The sequence below is a fragment of the Phymastichus coffea genome, unplaced genomic scaffold (assembly GCF_024137745.1).
Source record: "Phymastichus coffea isolate CEN01 unplaced genomic scaffold, Cenicafe_Pcof_1.1 PCOF00143, whole genome shotgun sequence".
Taxonomy (NCBI): Eukaryota; Metazoa; Arthropoda; class Insecta; order Hymenoptera; family Eulophidae; genus Phymastichus; species Phymastichus coffea.
Window position 1 is genome coordinate 40583 of NW_026706954.1, and position 22511 is coordinate 63093.

General features: G+C 47.6%; 1 protein-coding gene across 7 annotated transcripts; it reads right to left on the reverse strand.

The window, feature by feature from the left end:
• Window positions 1-29: 29 nt before the first annotated feature.
• On the reverse strand, window positions 30-22397 carry LOC131672114 (atrophin-1-like). 7 transcript variants are annotated; one of them, XM_058949093.1, is made up of 19 exons: window positions 21550-22397; window positions 20051-21063; window positions 11749-11940; window positions 11090-11203; window positions 10588-10623; window positions 10405-10431; window positions 10093-10147; window positions 9816-10018; window positions 7530-7913; window positions 6890-7134; window positions 6703-6816; window positions 6396-6622; window positions 5993-6213; window positions 5753-5920; window positions 5399-5666; window positions 5175-5319; window positions 4492-5094; window positions 4178-4255; window positions 30-3879 (listed from the first exon to the last, which is right to left on the reverse strand). In XM_058949093.1, the coding sequence occupies exons 2-19, from the start codon at window positions 20417-20419 to the stop codon at window positions 3342-3344; spliced, it is 3987 nt and encodes a 1328-aa protein (XP_058805076.1). In that variant the 5' UTR covers window positions 20420-21063; window positions 21550-22397; the 3' UTR covers window positions 30-3341. The 7 variants fall into 7 exon arrangements, with proteins under 7 accessions (XP_058805076.1, XP_058805074.1, XP_058805073.1 ...); XM_058949091.1 differs by having other exon boundaries at window positions 31-3879; window positions 5735-5920; window positions 5993-6225; window positions 6703-6813; window positions 21550-22396; XM_058949090.1 differs by having other exon boundaries at window positions 31-3879; window positions 5735-5920; window positions 5993-6225; window positions 6396-6619; window positions 21550-22396.
• Window positions 22398-22511: the final 114 nt, after the last annotated feature.

Sequence of the window (22511 nt, forward strand, 5' to 3'; positions counted from 1 at the left end):
AATGTGTAAACTCAATTCATTTTTAAGAAGCTTCATTATTTACAAAAAACATAATAGTCATAGAAAACATCGGAGGAAAGGTATGATACAAAAGACATTGAGCTGCTACTTTGATAGAAACTATGATTATTCGATCCTTTTACAAAGAACCGCCAGTTTTTAGAAAAAACCTATTCACACAAAATGTTCTCTACGCATCGTCTCGGCTTATCTACAACAACAGAATCATTGCCTTGCATCGCAATTGATCTCTGCCCCTCCCTCCTATCCTTCACAATCATCAGTTTTTAGCTGCATTAATGAAAAATATCTACAGTTCCTCGAATGACGCACATTGTGTTTGGTTCGTAAATCGTTGTGAAAAAAATAATGTGAACAGCTGCATACACCGACCGCTCGCCGGTTCAAACTTTACAATTTCATTTTTATCTTAAATATCCATTATTTAGCCAATGCTCTGCGATGCAGAGAAAACTGAATTTTGCTTATGTTCAATCAATGGTGGTTAACGAATTTCTTACTTCAAATTCCTCATATATTATATAGTCGCACAAAAGCATAATTGAAAGGATCGCGGGTGGAATCTCATTGGCAAAATGCAATGATAGTATCTTGGATATTCTGCGTTTTAGAATTCATTTTGAAATATTTCACACGAAACCGAAAGTTTATCAAAATCATTGTGTCTAAAAGTTTAAAAAATAATTTCTTTACGTACAATTTCATGTTATTCATTAATTAGGAATTAGTATCCGTACACTCATTTGATTACATAGAGATATATACAGTCACATATATAGTTTAGAAGAGTAAAACCACACATGGCTATGATTGATATAATTTATTAGAGTTGTTGCGTAGATTTAAATATCTTTTCTCTAAACATAGCTTGATTTATTTACATAGTAAATGCTATCTCAAACTATTTTCTAAAAGCCATCAAGATCACGATTATGCATTTTAGATATTTATAATTTGTACACAAAATACAATATTCTTCTTCAGAAGATTCATGTTTGATATAAGTTAGCTTTACAGATTATCCAAGATACTGAAAATGTTTACTTGGTATATTATTTAGCAGCTGTTGCTAGATTCTATCCGCTTCAACTTGAGCATAAGTAAGAGCATCAGTATTTCGAATTTACTAGAAATTAATTTCGCTCCAAATATATCACAGGAAGTTGCTCAAAACTGTCTTTTTCAAAATTGATTGCTCGTTTCTGACCTTTAATCACCTTTCGTACAACTAAATAATCATATTGGTTTCGACGATATTCGCTTTGGAACATAAAATTCTTCTATTACAATTTACATCAACATCGATGAAATAACAGCTACCTACAGTCGAGCCTCATCAATCTCTCACTCAGTCACACGTTTCTTTCCAGACGCATCAACGAAGACAATCGAGATTCGATAAATCTCATTTAACACTTGATAATAAATAAATAATTAAATAATTCGTCACATTTCCGTATTTTCCACGTAACACCATTCACGCACGATTTATCGTCATTTTCAGACCCGCGTCATTTCTTTCGCTCATTCACGCGATCTATTTCTCATGCAGCTAGTGACGTTTTCATCTAAATTCATTTTCCGTTCTATCAATTAAATCCTATTCACTCCTTGTTTTTTAGCTAAAGTACGCGTTTTCTCTCGATTACGAAAATGTCTTTTCTTTGTTGCACCTGTCAATGTTACATCCTACATTCTTGTTTCCTCCTATCCATCGCTTGTGTTTTTTCACCTCTAGTTGTAATTAATTAATATTACACACGATATTTATAACTTTACGCAATTAGTTATCATCGTTTACTAATAATGTTTATAATCGCTATAGACAGACAAAGTATCTTGCGCGGAGCATCATGTTGCACTTTTTTCCTTACATACTAATCTAATAATTTTTCTAAAAACCATACAATCACTCCGAGTACACTTGATTCATCACTCTTTCACGTCATACATTTAAAATATTCGAGTCTTTTTTTCTACATTTTCATTCCTTTTTTATATTCATTTGTATGTTCGCTCCTACGATTGTAGCGTTTCGGAATTGGCTTTGTTTTACGAGAGACGACTCATCAAAAGTCAAAAGCACGAACTCCTATTATTCGATCATTGATTTCGAAAGACAAGAAATATCATTCATAGTTAGATTGCCGTCATTTCGAACTTGATAAAATTTTTCTAATCAATTGAATTCGAAATCAGTGACGAAAACGTCCTAAGAATCACAAGCAGCAACGAGTCAACGATTGCCTTTAAATCGATTATTTATAACAAAATGAGTTATCAATTCGTTGATTATTGAATCAATTGCCAATTCTGTATAAAAACAAAATTAAATAGTTGTATCGAGCGAGTCGCATTCGATTGTTTAGTCTTGAACAAAAGGTAAATTAATCAACACAAAAAAAAGAAAAGTTTATTTTTAACACTAAATTTTTATTATTATTTAGCTTTTTTTTTACTTTTTACAACTGAAAGTAAAGCTAACGTATCACTTTTTTGTTATAAATAGATATAAATATTACCTATTTATTGCTTTGAGATAAATACATTTTAAACGTAAGATTATAAGGCTCGGAGGAATAAAATTTATTCAAATAAAGGAAAATTTCATGGCAAATTAGCATAAATCACAAAGAACATAAACATTATCAAATATTTGTCTTAAATATTTTAGTCAAATTGTCAAAGTTTGTCTTAAAGTTAATTGTGTGTGAAAAAGAGCTTCCATTTTAATGTCAGTCCAAAGCATTTCATTCAGTTTGTTTCGAACAGCCTTGTGATACAATAGCAATCAATAATAAAAAATTAATTAGGCATGAAATCAAAATTATCACGTAGCCATGAAGTCTGCTTTCAAAAAAAAATATATATACTTTTTCTACTACAATAAAAAACATAACATTCTTTGTCGGCTCTTTAGTTTAAAACCAAGTCAACAGACGATCATTCGTTAAAAATTAATTTGTATTCTTAACATGCTGCACCTGATAGTAAAATAAAATGCAGTATCATTGAAGTTTGGAAAAAAAATATCACTAATCTCAGATAAATAGCCATCTTTAAAAACCAACGATGCACTAAAACGAAAAAGCGACGGTACCTCGTTAGTGGATCTGGTATAATCAACAGCAACTCGTGAAGGAAAGAGAATGCAAATAACGTCGAATGCGACTGATTCGGTACAACGAGCATGGAACCAAGAGCCTCGTCCGTAACACGTAGTAGCTAATCACTTGTCGCGAGCAGCGAGACGCGACGTTTATTTTTATAAATACGTTCGCATACGTGCTAGTGGTCTATGTACAGGTGTGCGCTCGCAATCATCGCGACTGCGCAGAGTCATCCTTTTTGTGCAGGTCCACGGCGTTGTGCACCATGCTCTCAAGTTGCCTGACTTGCGGCTGTCCAGTAGCAGCACTGGGAGGCGGTGGCGGTCCACCCGGACCCGGACCCGCCCTGTGATGTATGTGGAGATTGCTCAACGGTCCAGGACTTGGGTCTTTAGCTCTCAACGAGCTGACTGCAGCGGGCGGTGGCTGTGGCACTGCGTAACCCGAGGCATAGAGTTTTGCTCGCTCCTCGTCGTAGGCAGCGGCGGCCATCAGATTATTATAGCGTATCGATGAGGCGACCAATGGGTCGAACCTATACGGATCGCGGAATGGATCCGGCGATGGCCACATCGAAGGACCCGTCGGTGGCATTTGTCCTGGAGTCGTATGCGGTGGTGGAGCAAAGTGCTGCATTGGATGCGTGAGAGGCGGTAGGCCGGCCATCGCTCGGGTCATCGAAGGCGGCGGAGGTGCTGCGTGTGCCGGATGCCGGCTCGCTAGGTAAGCGTGTGGATGCGCGTGGTACCTGCATCGAAGATTATATTTCGTTAATCAACTGACCTCCATTCGATAGCGTACGTAGTAGACGAAAAGAGAAATCAATTGGTAAAAAGTGAATAATACCAAACTTTCTTATTATAAATTATAGAAAAAAACATTTCATCAAGTACTCAGGCCGATTGTGTAAACTAATATACTTTTTCCAAAACTTAATATTATTTTGAAAGTACCAAAAAAATATTCATGGTAAACTATATAAAACTCTTTACTTTAAATTGAAATTAGAAGGTTTAGAAGTGCTACAATAAAATTAGAAAACTAACCTTATCCACTTTTCTGTATCTAACATTTTGTTTTGTTGCTCCAAAGCACGATCGTTGCGTAGAGCATCGAATTTCTCTCTGGATTTGGAAAAAATAAATATTCGTATTAAATTTCTTTCCTTGTTGATGAAGGTGATTTATATGAGTAAATTGTACTAGATATCAACCAAAGTTTACACAAGGCTATTTTCAATGATAGGACGAAGATGGTCTAAATGATTTTTCCATATTTCACCCGTACTTTCATTGATTGATATTTAAATAATAGAGCGAAACTGACCAATAGAGAATCGTAGAATCTTTGAACAACTCACCTAGGATCTGATAACGCATTAGGCGGAGGCTGTGAACCAGGTGGAGGTGCCCTCGAGAGCATAACGACGTCGTCGTCTTTACTTCTTGGCTCTTCTTTTACCCTGACCATAGGCGTAGGATCCATTGGATTGCCTCCATTTCTAAGCGGCGACCTTTCTCTGCCCACAACCATGTGTTGCCGACTTTGTTGTTGCTGTTGTTGTTGTTGTTGTTGTTGTTGTTGTTGTTGTTGTTGTTGTTGTTGTAGCTGTATCATCCTTTCTCGTTCAAGCTCGCGCCTCTCATGTTCCCTTCGTTCCTTCTCTCGACGTTCGCGCTCTCTTTCAGCTTCTTGCTGTTTTCGTTTCTCTTCCTTTTCACGTTCTCGCTCCCTTCTTATTCGTTCTCGTTCACGCTCACGTTCGCGTTCTCTCTCGCGTTCACGTTCTTTTTCACGCTCACGTTCACGTTCCCGCTCGCGTTCCCTTTCTCGCTCGCGTTCCCGTTCGCGCTCACGTTCACGCTCCTCGAGCTCTGCTCGCCTTGTGTCGATAGGTGGTGGCTCCGGCTTCAAGCCCCAGGCTGTCGACGTCGGTGGATACGCTGTCGGGGGTCGCTGTAATCTGCAAACAACGAAAATATATAACTTGACGATAACCTTTTGATTTTCCGTAAAAAGAAAACGCCTAGTTGCTGCACGTACCCTCTCCAAGGATCGTGGACTGCGCTCATTCCTGCTAGACCTGGAGGCATTTCTCTGGTTGGAGGAAAACCAGCCATAGGAGGAAAATTCGGATTTGCAGTTGCGAAAGTTGGTGGATATCTACCAAAGGGCGACATTCCTGGAGCTAGAAACAAGCGACAACGTTTATTGACCATCTGCATCAGCTAGAATTAAATATAAATAAATGGATTTTTGATACGTACCTAAATGTGAAGCAGGTGTCGATAGGAACCCAACTGTGTGTGACACTGGAGCTCCAGGAGGATGCGACGATAACGCCGTAGAGAACGGAGGAGCTAAAGGCGGTCCGGATAAACCGAGACCTGCTGGTCCGGCTGTGCCAAACAAATGAACCGGCGGCCTTAGCAGATCCGTCTTTGCGGGCATTCCAGATTTCGCTTCCGTCTTTTGCTGATGATGGTAAATCTCCCAGGCTATCCGTACGTGCATCGTATTCCACTTGCCGGGTTTCTAGAAATGATTAACCATGATTTCCCTCCAATTTGATCTTATGAAAGATTTTAAAAAGTTGTACAAACTTTGAAGTGATGCGTTACCGTTGGTGGATAGGACGACACATGAGTCGGAGGCGCGAAAGGCGTAGAAGGCGGAGGTATGCCAGGATGCAATAGGCTTGCATTGAAACTTGAGTAATTGCCGAGATTGAGATTCCCCCGAAAAAATGGGGAGTCCACTCCACCCAGCTTTGGAATGTCCTTGAATTGCTACAAAACCATTCACGTAAATTAATTTATTTAATGAGGTACGGTATCTACATTCGATCGATTGAATCTTACGATCGGCGGTGGAAACAGCGTCGATGCTGCAGGCGGCGGCAGAATCGGTGTAGTGTGCTGATGAACGTGCGTATGCTGATGCTGATGATGGTGCATTTCCGTCCTGTGGTAGGGTGGTAGAGCGAGGTTTGCAGCGACGTTCCTACTGTCTTGCGAGGCTAAAAACCGATTGTCCAGCTCACGACGCAGCATATCCGTTTGGCCGGGCACATGGCTTACGCCTATTTTTGATTCTTTATTTTACATAGTATTCGAGCTCGAAAATTAATGATATACGAGATGGACGAGTTACAATTCCTTTCATCAAAATATTTTACCGTTTGACGGAAAATGTATTTCAATGCGTGAAATAATATCTGTCCATCTTTGTTACACAACTGACTTTAATCGAACAATGACTCACTAGTTTGAAACAACGATTCCGCAGAGAATGGATTAGGATTAGACGTAGGCGGCGGAAGCGACGACAAGGAAGTATGCGGACTCGCACTGGAAACAGGTGGTGGTAAAGGCGCCGCAAAAGGTGGTATTGGTGGCGCAAACGTGTGCAGACCCAGCGGTACCGGAGGCGGCGTTGGTCGTGGCACCGACGTTGCCGTTGCTGGCGACATTGACGACGGCGCATTGCTACTATAATCGAATAAACTTGGTATTAGCCTCGAACAATATTGATTTAAGGGCTTTTGAAACTATTTCAAAGAACTTCATACCTTATCCACCCTGGAGCCTTAGAATACGCAGGTAGACTAGAATTAGCCGGGGAGGAAGTGTTCGGCACGCTAACCGGTGTTATGCTGCTCCTACTGAGACTACTCACGTTACTGCTATAAATCAAATTTCACGATTAAGATAAGAGAAATTCACCTTGCTGTCGTGTCAAATTGACAAAAAACGTACCTGTAGCTCTCACGCTCCCTAGTCGGACTGTGGCCCCTTGGCGAGTTGTTAGTGTTCCTGACGGCCAGACTGCTTACCACGATATCCCTGTGCGTGATCGAGTTGGCGGTAGTGACTGTGTTCGTTACCGATGACACTCCGCTCGTCGTTACCGCATTCAACGCTGTACTGCTCACGCTTCCCGTGTGATTGCTCGGCACCACTGGCTTGCTTAGGTTCGTGCAAGGTGATGCTCTACTGCTTCGCTGTAATTTGCAAAGGTTGAGGCTATAAGGTAAATCCAATTGAACATGAAAAGGGAGTTAATTTTTGGTCTTAATAAATGAATAATAATGTAATGAATATCGATGAGTATATCTAGAGGCGCATCTAGAGGCAAATGAAAAAGCCAATGGTTGTAAAACTATTCTTTGACTATTCTATAAATTAATCCGTGTCAAGTGTGAATATAAATCTTTTTACAAAAATTTCGCTTGAGAAAACCGGTGGTGTCTAGTGAAAAAGAAATTACAAATCCGGAACATAACTTTCCGAAAATTTGTGCTAGGTAATAAAGTAATTCGCCACGATCGTGGGTCCCATCGTTGACGAATAGACAGCCTGTGTTTAATGGAAAATGACTTGGTCTTGCGAGACTTACGATATCGGTCCTCGAGGCAGCCGAGTGCGAGGGCGATGGCACCGCGGTCGGCAGGTACGGACTGTGATTCATGGGCGCGTAAGGTGTGTAGAGCGGATAGGACGGCTGAGTTTGCGGATAAGCAGCCATCGGTAGTGACGCTGGGTAAGTGGTGGTGGCGGCGCCATTCGAGGGCGCAGCCGGCGAAACGCCGAGACTGGCTACAGCCGGCGAGGTGGTCGTGTGTTGCGACGCCGAGGTATGTACCAAAGGTATGCTCGGCGGTGGATGAAGGCCACCTGGCTGCAGCTGCTGGGGGTGAGGCGGCCCAGCTGGCAGGCCCGGAGATACGGGCCGCTGCTGTGGCGCTATTGCACGTGGATTCGCTGCTAGCGGACTAGTCATCTGTGAATCGCACACAACAACATTAGGTTAATGGATCTTCGAGCCTTTGAAAGGCTATTTTTGATCATTATGCAATAATTTCCTATATAGACTAGTCGCACTATTGATCGTTACGAGCTTTCGCAAATTGCAGCTATGCATCGACAGCAATTGACCATTAATCATTCGGCTTTTCAAGCAGTATAAACGAGTTGGCCAAGTATCAAAACGCCAGTATTATAACTTCGATCGGATGTAATTAGTTAGAATCAATGTCCCAAGCACTAGTATCCATATTCCATTCACGTCTTTATCTCGGAATATCAAAAAAGATTATATTCATTTTGCAGTAACGCCACAGCCAAGTTGTTCGTCAATCAATATTTCAAGCTGAATAACATTGTTATGCTCTCGATACTGAAAGCCAATAATCAAATTAGTTTTATTTTTCGAGATAACTCTCGAGCAATCTTGTATCGACTGATCAACATAGTTGTCACGCGTGTGCAATGATTAACGACTATTAAATACCAATCAATGAATTCCTAACGAGTAGTCAAATTAAATTAACGATCGAGCGATAAACACGCAAGTTTATTGTGGCACCTTGGCATACTTTTTTACGGAAACTCTTTTTTTTTTCAACGTATTAAAATTTCACCGCGTGTTTGTGGAATAAAAAAAAATGTTCTCGTTATGACGAGCAAAAAATAAAAAGAGAAGAAAAATCCTGGTCGCAAAACGAGTTTGTACGAAAATGCAAATTGAACGTGAAACGTGTTCCCATCTCCGCTAATCATTTCATGAATTTGTATGAGCATAAATCTTCAATATAAATGTCAATATTTTTGATCGGGCCGAGAGCCTTTGCCAATGTATAATCCGTAAAAGTGTTGAAAAATGTAGCAGTACGTAAATCAATAGTGATTTTTTTTCAACGTTATGGACGTTGTCAGCGTTTAAGTGGATTTAAAAGTGTTGTATAATTGAGTTACTGCCAGAACACGTTCTATTTTTTCTTATTTTTAATTCAACCGTGTATCACAAGTACACTCTCATACGTTAAAAATGACACATAAATACACGCGTACCCCCCCCCCCCCCACACACACACACACAGTTATCTAATTGATAGAATGGGAAAATACATAGAAAATTGACCAACGATACTCGTGCTGTAAATGACACGAGAGGATGACTAATACCAGAAGCAACTTGTTATCAAATAACACTTTTTTCCAAGCTCAAAAATCAATCCACAAAGGCCCATGCCAAAACTCAATGAGATAGCATCAAACTAACTGTACCATTCAGTAAATCGGGAAAAAATACCCGTGTTTTTTCTTTTACCATTTACAATTTTTTATAAAAAGTTATTTCAATAAATTACCTAAAAAGTTGTTGTTTTTCAAATCTGATTGCGGCAATCGATTCTACGGGAAAAAATGTGGAAAAATGTGCATAACATTTTTTGTCGGGCTTCAATTTGTCATGAAAAATGCATTTCAACGAGGAATTCCGATTTTGATTTGGATTTGGTGAAGACACTGACTGCCGGAGCTGCGATTATTTATTGCCGTTTTACACTAACAATTTGAAGTCCGACAAAAAAAATATTATATACATTTTTTCCATACTTTTTCCAGCGGAACCGATTGTCGCAATCAGATTTGAAAAACAATGACTTTTTAGGTAATTTGTTTAGATAACTTTTTATAAATAATTGCAAATGAGAAAAGAAAAAACACAGGTATATTTTGTTCGATTTGCCTATGAACGGCACGGTTAGTCTGGCGCTAACTCATCCAATATTGGCATGGGCCTTAATGAGTTAAGTTTGTCGGAAACGACTGGTGTAAAGATTCGCAGGACCAACGAACGGAGAGACTCGAAGGTATTAGTGAAAGTGCAAGCGATACTTACGGGTGGTTGGGATATGTGGGGCGGTAAGGTGGGGCTAGGGGGACTGGGCGCCGTGGGTACGGGGGCGCTCGCAGGCACAGGCGGAGGAATGGGGGCCGGGGCATCGGTGGCCGGGTTGGAGATTTGTCCGCCGGTGTCCGGTGGCGAGCCGCCCGCCCCGTTCGCCGGAGGCAACACGTGCGGTGAAGAAGATGGCAACTCGTCTGAAAAACCATCGGCCATTAGCATTGAATTCGTCTCGTTAAACAACTACAGCCTTTCCTCTCGGAACACTCACATTTACGTGCAAGGGGTGGTGGACTCGACGAGAGTATCGATTCCGCATCCGAGTTCTGAAATGGAACGTTCAGCTTGTTAATCGATCGTTTGCTATTTTACAGCTAAACTTTACTCGTCTGTCTGCCCCTTCTTTCACGCTGTTAGCCGCTAGTGACTCACTCAAAATTCCAGAAGGCTTTTTTTTCCTTGCTTTCTTTTCGACTTTATCAGCATTCTTACATATGTGCGATTGAGTTTCGAGTCGAAAGAGAGTGTACTATCACGGCTGACAACGTGAAAGCGGGGGAAAATGCGCGCGTAGCCGTCTTACCTTATCGTCTTCTCCTTCACTATCACACTGTAGGAAAGAAAAAAGAAAGAGAAACGTGGTGGTTAGTGAATCCCATGGGCAATGGTTAATTATTATTGTATATCGAAATATCTCTACTGAACACAGACAAATATTCCCGTTTATAAGTTTGTCGGGTCAGAAAAGGAAAACGAGGATACTTACGATATAACCTTTACCCGAACTGCAATGACTGCTAGCCTGTGAATCAAAATGTTCCATGCTCTTTTTAACAATCTTCGCCTCGACCAAAGACAACAAACGCTTTAAGCTCTAGTTCGGCAAATGCACGTTCTTTCGTTTTCTCGATTGTATCTGTACGCACGAATGTCAAGCAGAACTCAGTCGTTCGAGCATAGACCTTGACTTTTCTATGTTTTTTCACATTGGATGACAAAATTTTGACAATCACCCTCAAAAACGTGTATGTACACAATTAAACACTTAATATAGATATTCAATGAATGGCCAGAATGAGCTAATGAACGACACCACAGAGTTTTAAAATGACGTGAAAAGCCAAAAACGTGCAATGAGACAGAGACGAGAGAGAGAGAGAGAGAGAGAGAGAGAGAGAGAGAGAGAGAGAGAGAGAGAGAGAGAGAGAGAGAGAGAGAGAGAGAGAGAGAGAGAGAGAGAGAGAGAGAGAGAGAGAGAGAGAACTCACATCGCTGAGATGGTCCCTGGAACTGTCGGCGTCCTGGCAATCCCTGGGGATACCGGAGCCGTGCAATTGCTCGGAAGCTCTTCCACTGTCGTCGCTCGTGCCCGCATCCAGGCCCTGCGTCACACACAAAATAAATAAATAAATAAATAAATAAATAAAAAGCGTGTCAGTCGGGTGCTCGCGAATTGGGAATTCGCCCGGCTAATTGGCGCGAGAGGAACATAAGGGATAACGAGCCGAAGGCCTTTTTTTCTCCGTCCCGGCTATCTTAGCACGCGAATTAGCACGCCATCGCCGAACAATTCGATTAATGAGCATGTAAACAAGCTATTCCCCCGCCAGTCGGAGTTGGCCGTTCGGAAGGCAACGCGATTATTCCGACGATATGCGTTCGATTTCAATTGAAATTAAGTCGCGCGCGAGCGAAAATTGGTGCGGCCCGCGCGCTCGTTCGGGCAAATCAATGGGCCGCGCTCGCGAGTGGATTATAACAATCCATCAGCGCGCGAGCCCTTCCGTTTTTCCGCTCATCCTTCTTCTCTTTGCCCACTCGTCCCCGAGCACTCGACGATTGACCGCTCGATAGCGAGCCGACGCGATCGACTTCGGCGGCGGTACCCGCGAGGCGCGCGACAAGACTAAACGCACGATTGCCCTACCTGATTGAGCGTCGCCGGCGTGAGTACGGAATTATGCGTGTTGTAACTGTTGTGCTTGTAGTGATTTTTGATGTGGTGGTGGTCGTTGTGATGCCGGTTGTTCTGTCCCGTGTCGAGCTTCGGCTTCTCGTCCAGCGACAACAGCGAGTGCAGCTTCTTGAAGTTATTCTTGCCGGCTAGCTTTATTGCACTCTGCAACACGCAAAGCAAACGCGCCGTTAATTGCTGTCGTGGCGCGCGCGCGTGCTACCGGCGGATCTCCATTACAATGGGTGCGCGCGCGCAGGAAGTCGCCGGAGAAAGAGTACGGCGGCGAGGAAAAAAGTGTGCGCTCGCGCTCCCTCCGGCGGGACTACGACACGTGTTTCGTCTTCGGGGAGGTCGAGTGTGCGTGTGCGCGCGAGACAAAAAAACCAAGAGAGCTCTCGCTCTCGGCAAGAAGGGAGCAGCAGCAGCAGCAGTGCCAACGCGAACGCGAATCCATTGGTGCATTTAGGACGAGACGGGGCGCGTTGCCGTGCGCGCACGCGTTACGTTGGCGAACCACATGCTCGAGGATAAACGAGCCGCCGGCGCCTCGCGGATCGGCGAGGCTTGCGCCGTTAGCTCGACTGCGCGTGGACTCGTTGAATCAGTCGCGAGGCAGATTCGATTAGTGGAACCCACGCTGGATAATGGAGAGAGAGAGAGAGAGAGGGAGAAAGGCTGTACGCGAAATGCCTCGAGCGCGCCGACTTTTTCACGAAAAACCAATCGTGTCTCGCTCCCCCTCGCTTGCCGCCACACAAAAACCAGCGCAACGCCTCGATTTCACTTCCTCGGCGAAGTCTCGCTCGCGCTCTTTTGTTGGCAGCACGGCTGGCGAGAGCGCAACGGTCGTCGTCGCCAGCGATCAAGGTGCGCGTTGCTCGAGAACGCGACCAAGGAGAGAGAGAGAGAGAGAGAGAGAGAGAGAGAGAGAGAGAGAGAGAGAGAGAGAGAGAGAGAGAGAGAAGCGATATCGAGCCGCCGTCGCCGTCGCCGCCGTCGCCGCCGCCGCCGCCGCCGCCGCCGCCGCCACCGTCGCCGCTCGAAAAAGCGCGCGCGGAGGGAGGAGACATTGACCGAAGGAGAGGAGGACGACGCAACACGCGCGCACGCTCGCCTCGTATATATCTCCGTTTCTCTGCGCTTGGCGGAATTCGCGCACGCGAATCAACGAGCAATCGTCTTGCCGAGAAAGCGCGACTGCGACAACACTCGGGCGCCCCGCGGCTTATCAATCGGCTGCCCCTCTGCGCGCTAACCGAGGGGGGACTTCGCTCTTGCTCTTGCTCTCTCTCTCTCTGGAAAATCAATAGCGGCCGCGAACTTCACCTGCAACCGGCGAACAACAGACAAACCACGGCCTCGACGAAACGCAGCCTCGATCACGGAGACGGCAAGGACGGGCGGTCGTCTGGTCACGCAGTTCTACAGCCGTAAAATTGATTGTCGACCGGTTATCGCGAGCTTAATTGCCGCTACGTGTGCCCAAACGGCGCGCTTTCGCTCGCGAGCGCTCGTTTTCGTTTCTCTCGCGCGCCGTAGGTACGTCGGGGCGAGGCGCGACGCGATCAGTCGCGAACCTCGGTGCGCCAGACAAAGTCCTCGGTCATTCTTATCACGCGCGGGCGCGAAGTTGGCGGAAAATTGATGCTTCGCCTCTCTTCGGCGGCGACCTTGCGGGATAAATATTAAAGCGAGGACGACGATCGATGCCGTAGCGAGAGCACGGGAAACGCTGGCTTTCCGAGCGCGCGAGCCTCGGGCTTTCCATGATAGAGCCATTAAACGCGCTGTCGTCGGCGTAAAAACACACGAGCCGAGCGCGGATCAAACAATCGAAACGCACAGCGAGCGCGCGACGCCGACGAGAGAGAGAGAGAGAGAGAGAGAGAGAGAGAGAGAGAGAGAAAGCCGCCGCGTTCTCGGGAATTTTCGTACTTCGGCGGAAACGAGATTTGTCGAATCATTTACTTTTGTCACGAAGGAATCTCGTCGGTCGAGCCGCGAGCAGAGAAAAAGAGACGGAATCTTGAGAAAACACCGAGACTCGTTTCGTTACAGGAAACTTTTTTCTTTCTCGCAAGCTAAGCCCGATGTTCAGTCGTTGCGTATAGAGCAGTCAAGTGCCGTGAGACATTCTCTCTCCCTCTTGCTGGCTTTCACGTGTATTTCACGGTCACGTAATCAAAGTTACTGTAACGGTCCCCGGGACAACAAAAAACGGCAAAAGAACCGCGTTCTCGATGACGAGTAAGCGGCAATTGTTATTAAAACCTCGAAAAAAAATAGGCGGGCGCGAAACCCGGGTCAGAGCGAGTAGTCTAGGGACCAGGGAGGTTTCCGTGGTCGATCGATGTCCCCTCCAACGCCAAAGTTTTCTATACGTATTTTGACCTCCTGAATCCGAATATCGAGGGTGTTTTGCCGTAGGAAGTGATTTTCTATAGTATAATATCAACGATACGAATGTATATAACTTTTTTTTAATCGACTCGCATAGACTTTAAACATGAACATCGATCCACTATTTCTGTCTAGGATTTTTCAAATCGAAAAAGTAATTAGAATCCGAGATATTACTGTTTAACTAATAAGACCCCAACCCACTACGTGGGACAGCTCAATTGTTTGAAGCACTAGTTTTTTTTCGAATCAAATTACAGATACCGTTGACCAATTAAATGACTTCCCGCGTAAAAATGATTACATCAGTTTTACGCGGTTCGCTGTTTTACAAGTAATTCACTGTTTTTTCTAAGTTAGAAATATAATAATTAACCCTTTCAGTCACGCAATTCAATTTGCTTTGATATAAAAGTGCCGATATACGTTTCCAATGTATTTTTCGACGCTGAATTTAAATCTGGCGTTATAATTAAAAAAAATAAATACAACCCCTAAAATGGAGTGAAAACTATACTTCCAGTCACAATTCAAATTTTCTTGTTGTGGAAGAAAAATAAAGTAATTTTTAATGTAAAAATTTTCAATGTGGAAATTGTCAAAAAAATTATAAATCCGTAAATAAAGAAAATTAATATTATGAGAAAAGGTGTAGTTAAAAACTATTATAGGCGTTTGCTTTTACATTTATTTCATTTTTTATATCGGATTCAGATTCGGCGTCGAAAAATACAAGGCGATCGTACATTTGCACTACCAAAATAAAGATTGAATTGCGCCACTGAAAGGATTACAATTCAATATTTTTCAATTTGGAAGTGCAAATAATATGTTTATAACAGTTATAAATAATTATAAACTAACAAATAAGCGTTACGGATTCAAATAATAATTCAAATAATGGAGTCTTCTATGTTCTAAAAATGCAAAAGACTTCACAATTTTTAATGAAATAAAAAAAGTATGACCAAAAACATAAAATAAATCAGATAGCCACTATAGTGGCTTCTGTGACTGAAAGGGTCCAAAACCAGAGATATGGCAATTGCGCTGCGACCGCGACTTCAATTGTTTATAGATGTACACGAGTAATCAAATGATTTTTGCTTTTATAAGAAATCCTCGAGTTCTTTGGAAACGTAAAAAGTTATAACTAAATTACTGCGAGTCGAGCGCAAAGTTTTCATCGTACGATTACTCGCACGCTGTGACCCACTCACACCAGAATTTTTAACATTTTTCAAATCATTAAAGCTCATCGTAAATAATAGCTATTTTATTGCAGCAAGTTTAAAGTACCATCAACTTGCAAACTAAACTCGACTAATCAAGTAATCTCAGCTACACGAACGCAATCACTATTATCTTCTTCTACATCGCAAAAAAAAACTTTCGTACACTCATGATGAACGAAGTGAAGTGTGTATTAGCCAAGCCAGTTTAAGTTTAATTATAAACACCACGTTTAAACTTATATTTTTTTAACGCTCTCGGTTATTAAAAAAACTTGGATTGTTTTGTTCAAAACAGTATCAATTGCATCGTATTAATAATCATCAATATAATTAAAAGCCAGCGAGAGCTACCTATTGCCTATCTTTTGATAATATCAGCATCACGATTCTCATTGATTTATTAAAAATATCAGTGATAGAGATTGCATCAATGATATCGTGAATAAATAAAAAAAACGTCGTTTCAGCTATATACATCCACGTAGAAGCTGTTCTACTTTTTCTGGCCAATGAAACTGAAGGAATTTTTGACACATAAACTGATGCATTAGTTCGTGACAAATCATTTGGTTAGCCGCTTTCTGTAACTTTATTCGAAAAAAATAGCGCAGAAGCCATTGAGCGGCCCCTCATCGTGGGGTTTCGTTAGTTAAACTGTAATTAAGTTTTTCAATTAGAAAAATCCTATATTGTATGAATTTGCTAATAAATAGCCGATCAATTTTAATGTTTAAAATTTATGCAAGTTGATTAAAAGAAAGTTACAGCCTTGTAAGCATTGATTACGAACTGCTGAAAATCACTTGCTACGGCAAACATCCTCGCGGTTCGGATTCTGGAGGTCTAGAAAGCTGTGGTATTGGAGGGGGCATCGATCGGCCAGGGAAATCCCCTTGGCCACTGGGCTTCAACGAATCCGTGAAAAATCAGCTCTCGCTCGCGCATAAATATCGCCGCCGGGGTAGAGTCCTCGCTAAGCAAAAATATTACGCTCGCGTTTGGCCGTCGCGGCGTTCGCTAGCCGTGGTCCCCGATAACCCGCGAGAGAACGGCGGACAGCCGAGTCGAGAGGGAAAGAAAGAGGGAAGCGTCGAAACGATTGACGGCGACGAAAGAACGCGCGGATCGCGAGGAGCATCAAACGCGCGCTGAAAAGTGGGTCAGGCGGGGAGCGCGCGCGCAGGTGCATTACATAGATCTATAAATTTTGCCGTCGCCGGGTCGACGGTTACAGACACGTTCGTTCGCGTTGCTTTCCCGTCGACGAGGCGTGCAACGGCAGTGGACAGGCGTGCGCGCGGCATTAATTGATCATTCGCCGGTGTATGCATAATTCCCCGCTTCGCCTCGCGCTCCCTCTTCGCGGCTTTCCGCCTCGCGCGCGGCGCGCACTTGACTCCTCTCTCTCTCTCTCGCTCTCTCGCTCGCTTCCTGCTCACCTGGATTACACAAAGCTCCGTTGTTTTCGTGTCGCGCACTCTTGGCTGAGCTCCGTCGCCGACCAGATATCGATCGCGAGAGACCTCCTTAATATTTAATTTCCCGCTCAATTACGCCAGCGGCTGGCTCGGCGGATTCAATTGGATACTTCTCGGCGGATTGATTTTTGAACTGCCGGCAATTTGCTTAACGAGATTATTATCTCTCGGGTGAGCGCGAACTTTCAATTAACCGCGGCTCGCGCGAAGGCGCCGTCGTCGAATGCGCGGCAACGCGACGAGCCCGTTGGTCCCTTCGCGCCGGAGCTCGGCGGCTGCGGGAAAATCGCTGCTCGATAAAACCGGAGAGCCGGTCGCGATCGCGGCGCGAGAGAGCGCCTCCAGTCTGCGCCCGAATTAGCACGAGCTGATTAAAGCCATAATCGCGCCTATAATAAGCGGCAATAAGCGCAAATAAGCGGCGCCTGCGGTGCGTCCGTACGGCCGATAGGTGAGAGCGGCGATACTTTATCGGCGAACCGGTACTCGGATCGCGCTCAAGCTCGCCAGCTAGACAGTTGATTTCGGTAACAAACAGATAAAGAAGTGGCCCTGTGTTTGCGCAACGGTGAGATCCACTGCACATTACGGCACATCGCGCGTAGATAGCGGAGGCAAAAATCCGATGCAGTCTCCCTCCCCCCGACGCTGGCTTATCGCGACAGCACGGAGAAACTCCGAGGGAGAGAGACCAGTTCGCTCGAAAACTTGGCGAACGTATAAACCGCGCACGGACGTGAATTATTGCGGCTCGTCGCTCGCTCTCTGTGTTCCTCTCTTTCTCTCTCTCTCTCTCAATTTGTACTTTAGATCCAATTAGAAGCGCACACGAGTCGCTCGGTTAATGGCACACATTGGCGCGTCACGTCCACGCTAGCGACAGCGGCCTCTCCGCTCGATCTCCCATTGACTCGTTCTCCTCGGCGCGCTCGCAAAACTGGATGTTCCCCCTGGCGCGCGTCTCCGCAGCTCCTTGCCGCCGATTCGCGCCCAGGCTACGGCTCTCGCGACTTTTCACTTGTCGCGTAGTCGTTCGCGCCGTTTCGCAAAGGCGCGCGCTCGGCTTAACGATGCGCGCCGGCGAGTCGGTAATCAGGCAGCGACAGGGGAGGGAAAGCGAGGCAAGATCCTCGGTTACGACGAGCCATCCGAGCGCCGGCATAATAACGAGCCTCTATCCGGGGCTGTATTTACGATGCGAGCGATAAAAGCGCGTCGCAGACGCAGACTTTCGCCGGGCGAGAGAGAAAACAAGCCAAGGTGGTCGGCTGCGATTATTGACTCTTGGATTAAGGAGGAATGGTTTACAATGATGTTTACACGAGTCTGCGGCGCGATGATTTACGGTCAATCAGGCGACTATAAAGGCGACGAGGCCCCAAGAATCAACGCGGCTAATCACCTCAGCAGCGCGCCGAGCGAGAAGAAAGTGTCCGCCGCGCGTACAGTCGCGTCCCGCGGACACGGCACCGGCCGAGCCGGCGAAACGAGGGATCGGGCGAGAGCGGACGAGAGCGGGCGAGAGGGGAGGGCGCGCGAGCGAGCGGGGCGAAGGGAAAGCCAGCGGGGGTCGACGCCGGGGAGCCAGCTACCAGCTACGGATGCGAGGGGAGACGAGCGAGCTGCCGACGACCATTTTTGCCCCCCGCCGACGAAAATTAAAGGCAAGACGAGAAAATAAACGAAAACAAAAACAAGAAGCAGGAAGAAGCGCTCGCGAGCTCAGGCCAATTGATTATAGAAGCGAGCCGGACTCGCGAGGTAGATAAATAGCGCGCCCTTGGAATTTCGGAGCAACGCTCGCTCGGGTGTCCCTCGCCTCCTGCTCGCACCCTTTATCAGATTTCCTCCTTTTCATTTTCTCTCGCTGCTGCCCCTCGCCGTCGTCGCCGTCGTCTTCGTGCTATCCCCCTTTTGCGTCCGCGATACACGTGTCGGGAGAGCGTTACGGCGCGGAGCTTTTCTCGCCCTCCACGCAAAACTATGCTAACGAGAGGGGCTTCGCGCGCGCCTCTAATTTTAGACGTCGCGTCGAGCGCGCGCACGTAGCTTGCCGCCGTCGTCGCGCCGATTCGACTCGAAGGATCGTGGGCGAGGAGAGCGGGATTGTCGGCCACGCGACGACCGATCGGTTACGAAGCATCACCGCTGTCGGTGCTGAAGGGGTTAGCGTGGTCTTCGCCGCGCTGACGTCAGAAATCAAAGTCTCGACCGATTGCGGTGACTGGCGGGGACTTAATCGGCGGAAAACAAACGCTAATTAAGATAGCCGCGGCAAAAGGCGAGCGAAAAGTCCGCGGCGCGCATATCGATTTGGCTTCCTTTTAACGGCCAATTAAGCGCACGAATCCCGCGGAGGAGTGCAGCTGGCCCGCGGACTGCACTCTCCCGGCGTTTATCAGTCGTCAATTAACCACAATGTTTTGAGTTTCGCGGCGATGATAAGGCCTCGCGCTCGCGTCTCTTTTTCCGGTTTATCGCCGATAAACTTTTGCGCAACGCCGGCGTCGGATACATAATAACGATATTATCCGGCTTCCGACGAGTCCTGTATTGCCTATCGAATTCCAATAATAAGGCCATTATAATTGGAATTTAAATTTAGATAACCGGCCGCGAAGGTCGGCTAATTGAATGACTACGAGAGCCCCGCGAGCAATTGAGTTAACGAGTTACTTTCTAATTACCGCGACAGCGAGAGCGAGCGGGCGAAAAATCTCTAACAGGTGTTTTGCCAAAACTTGCTGAACACGAGTAGGAGGGGGTGGGGGGAGGGGGAGGGGAGGGGGAGGGAGCCCTATTACGGGGACGCTCGTAAAAAGAAGCCGCGGAGCGTGGGTGGTCCCGCCCACCCCCTACCCCCGCCGCACGGCCCTCGACAGATTTTGCGGGATCGACGTGCACGAGAACGCCGCCGGCCGCAAAGCAGACGCGCGCGCGTAGCGTGCAATTAATAGAAACACGGAGTGCAGGCAGCGGGACAGGAGTTTTATCTAATCGTCCGATTGATTCTCTCGGCTGTTTCCGTTGTCGACGCGCGCCACACGGCGCAAAGCGCCCCATCGCCGCCCTGCCCCGGCGACGCGGAGCTCGCGCTCGCGAGCGGCAACAACTGGCACGCGACCGGGGGGCAAGGCCGACCGGCGGCGCGACACTCACCTCGAGCTCCTCGTAGCTGCGGAAGGCGAGTATGGCGAAGCCGTCGATGATGTCCTCCTCGAAGATGGGCTCCTTGGGCTCCTTGCCCTGGCTGTTGGCGGCCGCGGCGGCGGCGAGCGCGCTCTTCTTGCGCGGCCGGGGCGGCCGCGGCGGCCTCGGCGGGCGCTGGTGGCCGGCGGCGGCGTGGGCCGCGGCGCCCGGCTCCTTGGCGCCCTTGAGGCCGGCGGCCGGCACGACCTCGTCGTCCTCGGCGCTGTCCTCGGCGTGCGGGTTGGCCGGCCGCGGCTTGGGCTCGCGCTGCATGCGCTGGGCCCTCTCGCGGCGCCGGTTGCGCTGGCTGCGCTGCTTCGCCTCCATCGCGCTCTCCATGCCGCGGCTCGCGGGGGCGGCCGGGGGCTGGCGGGGGCCGCTGGCGCCCGAGCAGGTGGCCGCTGGCCCCGGCGGCGAGCCCGGCAGCGGCTGCGGGGGCGGCGGCGCGGCGGCGGGGTAGTACCTCAGTGCAGCTGCCTGCGAGGAGGCTGCGGCGCTGCTGCTGCTGCTGCTGAGGAGCGCTGCTGCGGACGGCGTCGCCGTCGCGGCATCGCTGGGCCCGTTGCCGCCGCCGGGGGTGCTGGCGCCGCCGTGGAACGCGCTCGCGGAGTAGTCGACGATGCTCGCCGGCGGCTGCTGGCTGGCGGCGAGGTGCTGCTGGAAGTGCAGGCTGCCGAGGGTCGTCGCGCGATTCACCGTGCCGCAGGCGGCCGTCGACGCCGCCTCCTCCTCCTCGCGCCTCTTGCTCTTGTACACGACGTTGTACACAATTTTTACGAAGCTCGGGGACTAGACCAGCTCACCCGACACTCGCGGTCACAGCGCGCGCACTGCTATCTAGCCGCCTGTTCGCGACGGCCTTCTCAGAGGTGATCCGCTCGGGCACGAGCCCGAGCAATCAGCTGACACTTCGCTCTCGCACTTGAACACGCACTAATTGAGCCGCCGACCGACCGGGCGAACCAGCATCCAACTCCTTTGTCCTGCAACACAGCCGTCAAGCATTTTTTCGATTATTCTCACGAGTATTTGCGCGTGCGACCGCGGCCGCGAGAGCCAGAGAGAAATCGACAATCATTTGTCAACACGACTCGCTTTCCTAATCTGCCTTTTTTCGCGACAGCAGGCAGTCAGCAGCAGCACACGGCTACACTTTTTACATTTTCTTATATTCATTCTCTCTCTCTCTCTCTCTCTCTCTCTCTCTCTCTCTCTCTCTCTCTCTCTCTCTCTCTCTTTCGGCTCCCCCTCTCCCGAGCTCCAAGAGTCTTACACACACGGACGGAAATCCGCGAGATACTCGATTCGCGGCCACTAGCTCCGTTACTTATAACCCTTCCTCGAGCCCGAGCCGCCTGTCGTGCTATAACCCATCTGCGATAACTCGTACAACACGTACACACGGAGGCTCGAGCGAGCGAGAACGAGAGAGAGGCAAGTAGGTCGTGGTGGTTGCGAGCGAAACTTACCGCAGTGATGGAGACGTGGTGTTCGAAGCGGCGTTGCCCACGAAAAGGAAGCCTAAGTGACGTGCCACAAGAAGCAGTGGCACAGCGGAGGCGGACAGCGACAGCAAAGCCAAGGCAGCCTTCCGAGATTTGGTGTGTTGTTTGTCGGAATGGCGGACGCGCGCACACGCAGAGGATGCGTAGTACTCTCTACTCTCTCTCTCTCTCTCTCTCTCTCTCTCTCTCTCTTGTTCACACACGTATGTATGCACACACTAGCACAGCACGCACACACAGGCACGGTCACTTTTGCTTCCTTTGCTCTCTTGGCTGGCTCTCTTGTATCGCACGCGCGTGTATTTGCAGAGCCGTATAGCAGCTTGCCTCTGCTCTGGCTCACGCTCACTCAGCGAATGAACGGGCGCCGCCTTTGACGAGGACGCAGAGTCGAAGAGAGATCTTGCGCTCTGTCTGTCGCGCACGGGCTAGCGTTCGGCGACAGCAGCAGCAGCAGCGGCGGCGAGAACTTCTTGTCTCTCTCCCGTGTTGGCTGACTGAAACATGAGCAGCAGCAGCGTTCAACGGGCGCACACAAAACGCGCTGTACGGCGGCGGAGCCGACGAGAGCAGCAGAACGACTAGCGCCCTGCTCTCTTGAAGCTATGCTTGCGGACGTTGCCGCATCGTGTAACCCCGCTGTGCTAGCGGCGGCGGTGGCGACGAGGTCTGCTCGGTCGCTACTATAACCCACGGACAGAGAGGGAGAACAGTACTCTCACGTACACACTCACGCGGACACGAACGCGCGATGCATATTGTATGTACCGTTCGACGACACCTTGTCTCTCTGCTACGCTGGTCAGACCGAGTTGGCAGCCGCAGCATACCAGGCCTCTCACTCTCTGTGAGTCTGTGCGCCTGTGTGAGTGCTCCCGACAAGTTCTCACGTTTTGCCATAGGTAGCGCTGTGTTTGTCGTGCGCC

Bases quoted from the DNA above. Each gene is read 5' to 3' on its own strand.
- LOC131672114 (XM_058949089.1), bottom strand. From the start codon at position 20,419: ATGGAGAGCGCGATGGAGGCGAAGCAGCGCAGCCAGCGCAACCGGCGC. The intron at 6,817-6,889 runs GTACGTTTTTTG...TTTGATTTATAG, and splicing joins AGGGAGCGTGAGAGCTACAG to CAGTAACGTGAGTAGTCTCA. The intron at 4,256-4,491 runs GTGAGTTGTTCA...TTCCAAATCCAG, and splicing joins AATGCGTTATCAGATCCTAG to AGAGAAATTCGATGCTCTAC.